The 12,395-nt window shown below is 39.6% G+C and overlaps 1 protein-coding gene across 4 annotated transcripts in view; it reads right to left on the bottom strand.

The window, feature by feature from the left end:
* traf3ip1 (TNF receptor-associated factor 3 interacting protein 1) overlaps positions 1-12,292 on the bottom strand; it is a 52,872-nt gene extending 40,580 nt beyond the window's left edge. For 3 of the 4 annotated variants that reach the window (XM_036958946.1, XM_021579251.2, XM_021579250.2), the window contains exons 1-2: positions 12,035-12,292; positions 2,898-2,966 (exon numbers count right to left, since the gene is read on the bottom strand). In XM_036958946.1, coding sequence (XP_036814841.1) covers positions 2,898-2,966; positions 12,035-12,157 — 192 coding nt within the window. In that variant the 5' untranslated portion in view covers positions 12,158-12,292. The remainder of the gene's footprint in view (positions 1-2,897; positions 2,967-12,034) is intronic. The other variant, XM_021579252.2, reaches the window with a different exon arrangement.
* Positions 12,293-12,395: the final 103 nt, after the last annotated feature.

Genomic DNA, 12,395 nt, shown 5'->3' with positions numbered 1-12,395 from the left:
AGACCATCTGAATTTGAGCACCACTTGCGACAAGAAGCTTCCCGAATCCCTCCCGCTACCTGGGCAACTTTAGCACATTTTTTGTTTTCTGAGTGAGGGGAAAGGCTGTAAATTACGAGGACTCAGTATATGAGTCCGCTTTGATGTCATACAAGCAAGCCAAACACCTGCGAGTCCAAATGGGCACTTCACAGCTCCATATCATAAAACTGATGTAATACTTTATACAGTGTCAAAGTCTATGATCACTATGCTTGATGTAGAGTTAGTCACAAGATACCCTGGGTTGTCCTGAACAGAATGAGCCCGTTTGTTGTACTGTGTAGAAAATTTGCTTCGGACCACACATCTAAATGCACTCATGTCTCCATTCTATACACAAACCAAAACTACAAAATTGGCTTCTCTGAATTGCCTTGTGAAAGCCTAGCACTAAGATCATACTTTATAGTTTAGCTAGTTATGCTGGCAATAGAACAAGCTTTCAAATTATGCCCGTTTTTTTGGATTGCATCAACAACAAGAGTAATTGTGTAAAGGTGGGTACACTGGGCTGTGTTCCAAACAACAACAAAAAAAAAAATGACAAGTGTGCTTGATCGAGTTCCTCAAAAAGGTATATGAGAGCAAAAAATGTTTTAATTAATAAATAGATTACATTTGTACATTTACATTTTTTATTTTTTTTTAAATCACCTTATAATTGAAGACTCTTCTTTGAGTCATAAAAGTACATTGAAATTACTTAGGAACTGTGCACACTTTGAAAAGGAATGTGGCAACTTGCAAACACCACTTACACCTATCGATCACTCAAACCCGTGTCAATCTTTTGTCTTATGTTGCACATACCCCACATTTTTCAAGAACATTCTTATTATGTTACTGAAATCCAGATCTCGTTATCAACAAATGCGGAAAAAAGTACTAAATGTAAATTGCACATAAAATCAACAGAGTAATGTTTGGATTTAGTCTTGTGAACTGTCCTCAGCTTGTAATAATTTCCCCGTAAATCGCCAAAATGCTCCCTTTTAATTGCTACCATGGTTAAGCATATGCATTCCATATTTCTTCTGTAAGAAATATTTCATTTTAGCCCAGTCCATGTAGGGCAATTCCCACAGGTAAGGGGTTAACTGATGTGGCTCATGCAATGGAGTGTATTTTTTATAATGTCAGTTTAGTTGAAACAACAAATCACAGAACATGGGTATGCTTCCTGCTTTGGGTACACTCGCCAGTCCTCCATTATTCCATCCTTGACTTGAATATGGGGACACCCGTTCTATGCATTCTATTCCTATGGCAGCAAAGTATTTGCCATTCAAATTGTTATTCCGATTATAGTTAGGAGAAAAAAAAAAGTGGGCGCTGCTCTCGGATCGGCTTTCTCAATTCAAATTTTTCCTTAACATTAGAATTATTTCATAACACTGATGACGGATCAGCTCCTAGACAGAAAGCATTCTAATGCTTACCCAATAAAAACGCAATAAAATCATAGATTTGGCACATCATTGCGCACGTCAGGCTACACATCATGAAATATATTGAGACAAATTCCAGACAGTAGCCTACATATTAGCAAATAGAACTCGATTAAACATGAAATGTATTTCAATACTGTTTATATTTTAATGTAGCCATCCTGGTTTTCATTTGAAGCATATTTTGTTTGTATATGTCGTTTGTTTGCATCAACTGCAAAGACATTGGCAACTTTGTATTTCTAGGCAACTTTGTGCTGAAGTTATATCGGCGGTCAGAGAGAAATGGATAAAACGTGTGTTCCTTTGTTTAGCGGAGATCTTCTGTGTATAAAGTGCTTCTAACGACACACTTCGGTGTTCTACGGGTGATCTGAGGCAGGCGTTAGATTATGAGCATCCTGGTCCTGGCCAATTACCGTGATTAAAAATTCCATGACCGCAACAGCCCTACTGCTGAGACTTGGTTCTTTACATCATTTTCTCAAGTGCGCCCTCCATTGATATCATTGTACACAAGACTACTGGAGAGTTCATGCAGACTTGTGTGTGTGTGAGAAACCAAACAATATGAAGTACCCCTTTCCACCATGTGCACTTGAGGGAAATCTCAACCTTTTCTAGTTACACACTGACACACAACGGAACTATGGGTGTTACACTGTAGAGACAGCCTATTCCAAAACGGTGTCCTCATCTGTGATCTGTTCCCAGAAAGGCACAGTTGAGACTACAACCTAAGCTCCATGCCAACAGTGTAACATTACGCTGGCCACTAAAGTAACCTGGGCTTAGTGATAACTGATATCAAGCAGGGTGCTCTGTTATCACCGTTCAGCCCCCGAGCTCTCCAGAACCTGGATTTCACAACACAGCTGACATTTAAAGGCTTGAGAGAAAGAGCAGTGGACGAGCCAGAGCAAAGAGTGTCTCTTTCATAGAATTAGGAATAAGAATAGTAGAACGAACATGAACATTCTTAAGACAAATGAAGGTCAGCCATTTTGGTCAGGGAGTTGGTCAACCATGGTTTGCCAGTGCTGTGATAGAGTGTAAAATTATGAATTTGAAGAATTTATCTGCCCTGTACGTTTATTAGCTAGCTACCCAGAAAGTTTTATTTCCATAAATCTTTCTAAATAACTGCCAATACGCCAACATTTCATTCAAACACAGCCATACACTGGATAGGACTTAGACAAGTTGTAAATGCAACAAACAAAAAAATATATATATAATAGCACTCACAGCTTTACAAAATAATTTAGCTTCTGTTAGCTTAGCTGACACGTAGTACAACAATATTACATTTCTACATATTCATAGGCAGGGGGCCTATTGCAACAATCTGTTCTGGAGTTTCACAAATAGCCTCCATCAAGTGATCAAATGGAGGAAATGTCTTACCTTCACATTGTCTGACTTCATCTCTGACTCTACATAGAGTCCCTTCATGAAGCCAGTGGTCCGGATCACCTGTAGGAGAGAGGATAGAATGCTTTGCAGGGATTGACGTTAAGGGTTGGTCTATTGTCAGGGGCGTGAAGTGAACTGAGCAGTCAGGCAGGTTGCGCCTGCTCTCAAGTAGTGGCAGGTTAATTTTTTTAAACTCATATCCAGAAACACTCTTTTTATCCAGAAACACTCTTTCTGGTTGGTTCATCCAAGTGAAAGATGGCCAATTTATGGCAGCTGGACAAGTGGAGCCTGCTCAGCGGTTGCACCATTATGATTTTAAAGACAATTCCAGTAGCCTAACACAGGGGCTATTTATTTACTGCTACACTCAGAAGTGTAAGTTTTGGTCAACACAGTAGAGCGCTAGCCACTAGGCCTATGTCCTATTTTAACAAGCAGGAGTCAACTTCAATACAATTAGCTTAACTTCGATTCAGTGGGGGAAAACACTTGGATAATCAGTACAATGGAGTCACGCTTGCTAACACACTTAATCAAATATGTATGAGCATATACTGAAAGGTGAAACAAACTGAACTGAAGGAGGAGTTAGAAAGAGGCAACAAACCGATTGAAATGGGGATTGAAATGGGGTTAAAGAGTGTACTCAACTCAGCTGCTTGTGGGAAGAACACGTGGCCAAAAGCAACTAACCCTGAATTACCTATGACCTCACACTGGCTCAGAGAGTGTGTTGTGTCCAGGTGATGTAGTTTTGTAAAGGCTGCTCTGCCTGGATATTCTTTGCTCTACCTGGATATTATTTGCTGAGCCTGGTATAGCCTGTGGCACAGACCCAGCCACTAGCAAACCCTCTACCAGAGAAGCCTTTTGGGTCATTCCAGGGTTCTCGCCAAAGAATGTAAAACAAATATATATTGAATTTCTTTATTTTATTTATTTACAAACACTGAATTACTCTTGCCTGGCGCCCAATATCGAGACTACGGCTTAGGACACAAACAAGTACAACAAGTCCTGCTACAACTTCTGCAGAGCCATCAAAGAAGCAGAAGGACAATGTGACAGACTCAGAGCTAGAAAATTATATCACACACACACACACACGTGTACATATATATATGTATATATATATATATATATATATATATATATGTATATGTACATACATACATACATACACAGTTGAAGTCGGAAGTTTACATACACCTTAGCCAAATACATTTAAACTCAGATTCACAATTCCTGACATTTAATCCTAGTAAAAATTCCCTGTCTTTGGTCAGTTAGGATCACCACTTTATTTTAAGAATGTGAAATGTCAGAATACTAGTGGAGTGATTTATTTCAGGTTTTATTTATTTCATCACATTCGTAGTGGGTCAGAAGTTTACATACACTCAATTAGTATTTGGTAGCATTGTCTTTAAATTGTTTAACTTGGGCCAAACGTTTCGGGTAGCCTTCCACAAGCTTCGCACAATAAGTTGGGCGAATTCTGGCCCATTCATCCTGACAGAGCTGGTGTAACAGAGTCAGGTTTGTAGGCCTCCTTGCTCGCACACGCCTTTTCAGTTCTGCCCACACATTTCCTATTGGATTGAGGTCAGAGCTTTGTGATGGCCACTCCAATACCTTGACTTTGTTGTCCTTAAGCCATTTTGCCACAACTTTGGAAGTATGCTTGGGGTCAATGCCCATTTGGAAGACCCATTTGCGACCAAGCTTTAACTTCCTGACTGATGTCTTGAGATTTGCTTCAATATATCTACATCATTTTCCAGCCTCATGATGCCATCTATTTTGTGAAGTGCACCAGTCCCTGCTGCAGCAAAGCAACCCCACAACATGATGCTGGGATGTTGGGATGTTGGGATGGTGTTCTTCGGCTTGCAAGCCTCCCACTTTCTCCTCCAAATATAACGATGGTCATTATGGCCAAACAGTTCTATTTTTATTTTTTTTCATCAGACCAGAGGACATTTCTCCAAAAAGTACAATCTTTGTCCTCATGTGCAGTTGCAAACCGTAGTCTGGCTTTTTTTATGGCGGTTTTGGAGCAGTGGCTTCTTCCTTGCTGAGCAGCCTGTCAGGTTATGTCGAAATAGGACCCGTTTTAATGTGGATATAGATACTTCTGTACCCGTTTTATCCAGCATCTTCACAAGGTCCTTTGTTGTTGTTCTGGGATTGATTAGCACTTTTTGCACCAAAGTACGTTCATCTCTAGGAGACAGAAGGCGAATCCTTCCTGAGCGGTATGACGTCTGCGTGGTCCCATGGTGTTTATACTTGCATACTATTCTTTGTACAGAAGAACGTGGTACCTTCAGGCGTTTGGAAATTGCTCCCAAGGATGAACCAGACTTGTGAAGGTCTACAATAATTTTTCTGAGGTCTTTTGGTTTTCCCATGATGTCAAGCAAAGAGGCACTGAGTTTGAAGGTAGGCCTTGAAATACATCCACAGGTACACCTCCAATTGACTCAAATGATGTCAATTAGCCTATCAGAAGCTTCTAAAGCCATGACATAATTTTCTGGACTTTTCCAAGCTGTATAAATGCACCGTCAACTTAAGTTTATATAAACATCTGACCCAATGGAATTGTGATACAGTGATTTAAGTGAAATAATCTGTCTGTAAACAATTGCTGGAAAAAAAGTACTTGTGTTATGCAAAGTAGATGTCCTAACCGACTTGCCAAAACTATAGTTTGTTAACAAGAAATTTGTGGAGTGGTTGAAAAACGAGTTTTAATGACTCCAACTAAAAGTGTATGTGAACTTCAGACTTCAACTGTGTGTATATATACACAGCGGGGCAAAAAGGTATTTAGTCAGCCACCAATTGCGCACGTTCTCCCACTTAAAAAGATGAGAAGCCTGTAATTTTCATCATAGGTACACTTCAACTATGACAGACAAAATGAGAAAAAAAATCCAGAAAATCACATTGTAGGATTTTTAATGAATTTATTTGCAAATTATGGTGGAAAATAAGTATTTGGTCACCTACAAACAAGCAAGATTTCTGTCTCTCACAGACCTGTAACAACTTCTTTACGAGTAAATACATTTTGAATAATTTTGCACGCCCAATTTTTCAGTTTTTGATTTGTTAAAAAAGTTTGAAATATCCAATAAATGTCGTTCCACTTCATGATTGTGTCCCACTTGTTGTTGATTCTTCACAAAAAAATACAGTTTTATATCTTTATGTTTGAAGCCTGAAATGTGGCAAAAGGTCGCAAAGTTCAAGGGGGCCGAATACTTTCGCAAGGCACTGTGTGTGTGTGTATATATATATATATATATATATATATATATATATATATATATATACACACACACACACACACACACATATATATATATACATACATATATATATATATATATATATATATACACACATATATATATATATACATACATATATATATATATATATATATATATACACACATATATATATACACACATATATATATATACATACATATATATATATATATATATATATATATATATATATATATATATATATATATATATATATATATATATATATATATATATATATATATACACACATATATATATATATATATATATACACACATATATATATATATATATATATATATATATACACACACACACACACATATATATATATATATATATATATATATATATATATATATATATATATATATATATATATATATATATATATCATACACTGTAGTTGAGGAGCAATGGGAAAGTCATTCTAAAAGTTGATAAACTTGTAACCCCACTTTTGAGAAAACGGCCATTGAATATTTTGGTACACCTACTGGTGAGCTCCTCTTTGTCTTCACCTATACAGCAACCGTCACGCCCTCTTAAGCCTTAACCCCAGCCATCTCTTTAAGGATTCACATGTGAGTTCATGTGCTAAACAGAGTGAGTAAGGTAGTGTAGTAAAAAACCAAAGACTTAAAAGACTAAAAGTGGTAAAAGTATTAGCCTACAATAACGAAAAACTCCAGGTTAAAATACACTTTATCTAGGCCTATATCCCTAATCGGACATTGGTGCAGGTAATGTTGTTCTTCACATTAGTGTCTCTGGTAAACACACACTACATCAAATAAATTCAAAGTTTATTTGTCACATGCACAAGATATAGAAGGTGTAAACGATACAGTCAAATGGTTACTTGCATATTTGGAAAGTAGCAATATCAAAAATAGAACATGTCTAGATACAAATATTTTATAATTATGAGATGATGCTTACCCAGACACTAGGGGTGTGCCGATTAGTTGGACAAAACAAGTATTGTAAAGGATATGGGTCATTGTTTGGATGTAATTATGATCAGAGTATTTTTGTAATTATCTGTGATCGGAAAAACAATGTTTTTTTTGTGCCAGCAAGCATGTTTCTCATGTGTCAGTCAGAGTTTCTAAGCCATCCTGTACTGTCTGAGTCAGTCATGTGCGTAGTCTAAATAACTAAACTGGCTAGTTTGCCTGTCTGTAAAGAGAAGGGCGGGCTTTACGTTGATCCGGCTGCTCCGACTGGATACAGTGAAGCTGTATTTCTCTGTCCACTCACTTCATAATTTCACCCGATCACTTTCCTTTTTTCTGTCTGATCATTCAGATTGCTCCTACCTGCTACTATGATAAATCACATGGCGAGGACATTTGCTATTAAATGTGGAAACGGGTAGGGAAAAAAGATCATGCTAATGCGCATTCTGACTGAGTGACAGCAAACTTGGCAGCCCCCTGCAAATTGAGGACACACACACCCCTCCATGTGCTGCTTCTAATCTGCAGTTTTTTTGCAGTGAGAATATGCAGGGAGGTATTTTGCCAACATCTATTTAGGCATATTAAAACACTTCTGTTTTATCTTATCACGAGTATCATCCAATCCGACGATACGATTATGACTATGAGTATGGCCATGTCAGCACACCCCTATCAGACACACTTGATGGGTCACTATTGATGAGCCCTCTAGCTAAGTGGATGGGCCACTATTGTCCAGACATGTACACATGTTCCTGAAATACAATAGATTGCCATAATCACTCCCAGACACACCTGGCTAACTTGATGGGTCATGTAATCATCTGGCGAAGTAGAGTCTTTTGTTTAGACATGTAGCTAGCTAGCTAAACAATGAACCATAATCCCAACCCATACGACTAGCAATACAAACTGATTGTCATAGCTAGCCACCATGCATGAAATGCTGTAATAACTTTGTTCAGTGTTAGCTAGCTAGCTAACTAACTAACATTACACTATAACTATCAATGCAAATGGGTTTCTGAGATACAAATAATATTACTACACAGGTCATACACGTAACATTAGCGAGCCAGCAAGCTAATGTTCACTTGCTAGCTAACAGTATGCTTTAACTTGTAATGAAAACGACTGACAAAATTAGAACCGTATAATATCTGAAAATGTAGCTAGACTCTTACCCGTATGCATGGATGAACGCTCAACAGCAGACTAGAACCCCTTTAACTCATTGTGTTTGTACAGCTTGTTTGGTCCGCATTGTGTCAAGTCACTCCGGATCACACTGACAGTGTGCAGAAAGTAGTCCATCACAACTTTTTTGCACTGATCTTTGTCAACATCGCCTGCTAAATTCAGGGCAGCAATTTTGAGAGCAGTAGCGCAACTTTTGCAGTTCTCCATGGCTAACGTTATATCTTTCAAAAAAGCCGCAGTAGCAAAGATTATCTACACACACTGAGCAGCTCACAGAAGCATGCTACATGGCAGACCAATCCGAATTCATCTCTCAGCATGTCCAGCCCATCTATTGTCTCAGCCAATCATGGCTAGCGGGACGGTTCCTGACTTTTTCCGTGGCTAAAGCAACTAGGCTCATAATTAAACAATTGTATTCGTATTTACCGATGGCATACATATTTGTTATTAAGGCACATGAAAATTAATATCTTCCAGAAGGCATTTCTGCCCCCCCCAAAAAGTTAAGATGGCTCTCCTGTGAAGTAGTGATGTGCTACATATGCCTAGCTTCCTGAAAACAGGTCACACATAGGAACAAGGTACACAGGCTCCAGTCCATTACAGATTACAAAGGAAGACCAAGCTGTGATGCCTCTCTACCAGACGAACTCAATGGATTTCATGCACGCTTAGACAAAAACAACACTGAGCCATGCAAGAGGTCCCCCACGGACCCAGAGGACTGGGTGATCTCGCTCTCTGAGACCGGCGTGAGTAAGGTTTTTAAACCAGATCAACACTCGCAAGGCCGCGGTACCAGTCGGTATTCCAGTGCGCGTTCTCGGAGCATGCGAAGAACAGCTGGCAGGCATATTCACGGTAATCCCCAAATCTCAAGCCGACCACCATCATTCCTGTTCCCAAGAACTCTAAGGCTACCTGCCACAATGACTACTGCCCTGTCGCACTGCAATCTCCAATCATGAAGTTCTTTGAAAGGCTGTTCATGACACACATCAACTCCATCCCAGACCCACTCCAATTTGCATACAGCCCTAACAAATACCTCAGCAAGCATTGCCAGTCTGCACACACTTGTGAAATTACAGATGCTCATTCAGTTTTTGTTTGTTTGATATTAAATAGGCCTGTATTTTTCACCTTTAACAGATATCTTGCTCATCTGGATGGACTCTTCTACCCCTCTTCTGACCAATTAGTCTGTATAATGGAAGTACACACACACACACACTAGTCTAAGGTGGCTGTGTGAAACGTACAGATGCTCATTCTGTTTTTGTTTGATATTAAAAAGGCACACTCAGCGATATGACGTAGATGCAGAAAGTAAACAGCATAGTGGGTCAATTTCCGCAACAACTAAGAGCCTTGAAATACAAGGCTCAATTTAACCACTGTTTTGGTGCCCTGGCTACCACGCTCTAACAGCATGACGTGATTGACGTCTGTGCACATGTGCAAATACTGTGTGAGAGTGATGTCTTGCATCTCGCTCATCTCCAAATCTGCGATGCTGCTCGAGGCAACATCCAGTCGCCGAGTCTACCTTTAATAGGCCTGTATTCTTTACATGTTCACTACGAACTATGGCACTCAAGATGCACCTACTGTAATGACATCTGCCTGTATGGAACATTTTATCTTTGATGCTAATAAATAGGAGAAAGACCCAGCCAAGAATCTGTTTGGAAAGAGGTTTGTTGTGCACGCATTTATGAACACTGGCAATCTCACCTTTGCTAGAATAGCTATCAGGAATGTTAGCAGCCACCACCATATACACACACACATTGTGCAGTCCTAGGCAGGGGTAAAGGTTTGGTGAGTCTAGCATATAAGGACTGGGAGGAGTTGCGAATGGCCATTGAAATGCATTGAATTTCATGCATATATTGCTATGGTATAAAAAAGTTGAAGTGGTGTCAAATAGATTCTCAGGTAATCTAGTCTGAAGCTACCCAAAGGTGTTCGATGGAGTTGAGGTCAGGGCTCTGCAGGCCAGTCAAGTTCTTCCACACCGATCTCAACAAACCATTTCTGTATAGAGCTGGCTTTGTGCAGGGGGCATTGTCATGCTGAAACAAGACAATGCCTTCCCCAAATTGTTGCCACACAGTTGGAAGCATATAATCATCTAGAATATTATTGTATGCTGTAGGGGTAGATTTCACTTCACTGGAACTAAAGGGGCCTAGTATGAACCATGAAAAACTGCCCCAGACCATTATTCCTCCTCCACCAAACTTTACAGTTGGCACTATGCATTGGGGCAGATTTCATTCTCCTGGAATCCGCCAAACTCAGATTTTTCTGTCGGACTGCCAGATGGTGAATTGTGACTCATTACTCCAGAGAATGGGTTTCCACTGCTCCAGAGCACAATGGCGGCTAGCTTTACACCACTCCAGCGGACACTACGAATTGCGCATGGTAATCTTAGACTTGTGTGTGGCCATGGAAACATATTTCATGAAGCTCCGGACGAACAGTTTATAGTGCTGACGTTGCTTCCATGGACAGTTTGGAACTTGGTAATGAGTGTTGCAACTCACGATTTGTACGTGCTACGCGCTTCGGCACTTGGCAGCCCTGTTCTGTGAGCTTGTGTGGCCTACCACTTCACGGCTGAGCAGTTGTTGCTCCTAGACGTTTCCACACAATAACAGCACTTACAGTTGACTGGGCAGCTCTAGTAGGGCTGAAATTTGACAAACTGACTTGTTAAGGTAGCATCCTATGATAGTGTACGTTTAAAGTCACTGAGCTCATCGGTAAGGCCCTTCTACTGCCAATGTTTGTCTATAGAGATTGCATGGCTGTGTGCTCGATTTTATACATCTGTCTGCCATGGGTGTGGCTGAAATAGCCAAATCCACTCATTTGAATGTCCACATACTTTTGTATATATAGTGCATTTCATTTTAACATGCTCATATTATTGTATAACCCCTGAAAATGTCATGTTGTCATTCTTGTCTTGAGATATTTGAGTTTGTTTGTTAATCTGAGTCCACCTGTCATTTTGGTGCCATTTTTGGAAAAAGGCTTTGCCATTGATTTATGAGACCTTTTGACCCAGAATTCAGACACACAAATTGTAATCTCTCATCAATGGTAAGGCCTACTGACATGAAGCAAAGTGCACTATGCTTCTGACGGTATGTTGTATCATTTGGTATGTTCAGCTCTAAAAGTTGTGTTTATGTGAACCCCCTAACACCATACCTTAAGGAAAGGCAGTTCTATTCCAAACAAGCAATCCAGGTGCATTTAGAGAAACTCATTGACTGTCACCTAGAATAGAAGGTTGGGCCTCATTTCATAACACCCTCACAACACTTGTCCTGTGACAAAACGACCTGGCAGTTAAGATGGCTAAAGTGAGCAAGTGCAGTGGCAGATATTTCATTTGTTTAATGAAGGAAATATTTTCAACTACTTCATGAGTAAATAGCCAGCTAACATTAGCTAAACTCGCTAGCTAGTTTTTACAGGGGCTAATGTTAGCTAGACATAAAAATCATCCAAAAACCCATATAAATTATGTAGCTAGCTACCTATGTAACTAGCTACCTAGCTAACGTTAGCCAGTAAAGTAATCGCTCACCTCACTGAATATGTCGTGCAGGTATCGAAACGGCGGTTTGGTGAGCAGTTTTTCAGTAAGCGGCGGTTTCTTTATCACTTTCCCCAAAGTGTCTTGGGTCTTTTTGGCCATTGACGCGTTCATAGCAGTTGTTGGAATGATAATTTCCCCAAAACTATTGATAAAAAAATAGGAAAAAGACTGTTTCTCTACCAGCTCTCCTGTCGCTATGTCAATAGCGTCCAATCCCACAATGCATTATTAATCTGAACTGCGCCTGCGCGAAGCGTTCACGGTTGTCAAGCGCCGTTGGCTGAGTATAGCAACAACTAACAATGCAGTAAAAGAACTTGACCAAAACGATGCAAATGTCATAGAAACG

Source organism: Oncorhynchus mykiss, chromosome 22, assembly GCF_013265735.2.
Source record: "Oncorhynchus mykiss isolate Arlee chromosome 22, USDA_OmykA_1.1, whole genome shotgun sequence".
NCBI classification, from domain to species: Eukaryota; Metazoa; Chordata; class Actinopteri; order Salmoniformes; family Salmonidae; genus Oncorhynchus; species Oncorhynchus mykiss.
The sequence above is the reverse complement of the archived record's forward strand: the minus strand, read 5'-3'. Positions and strand labels throughout refer to the sequence as shown.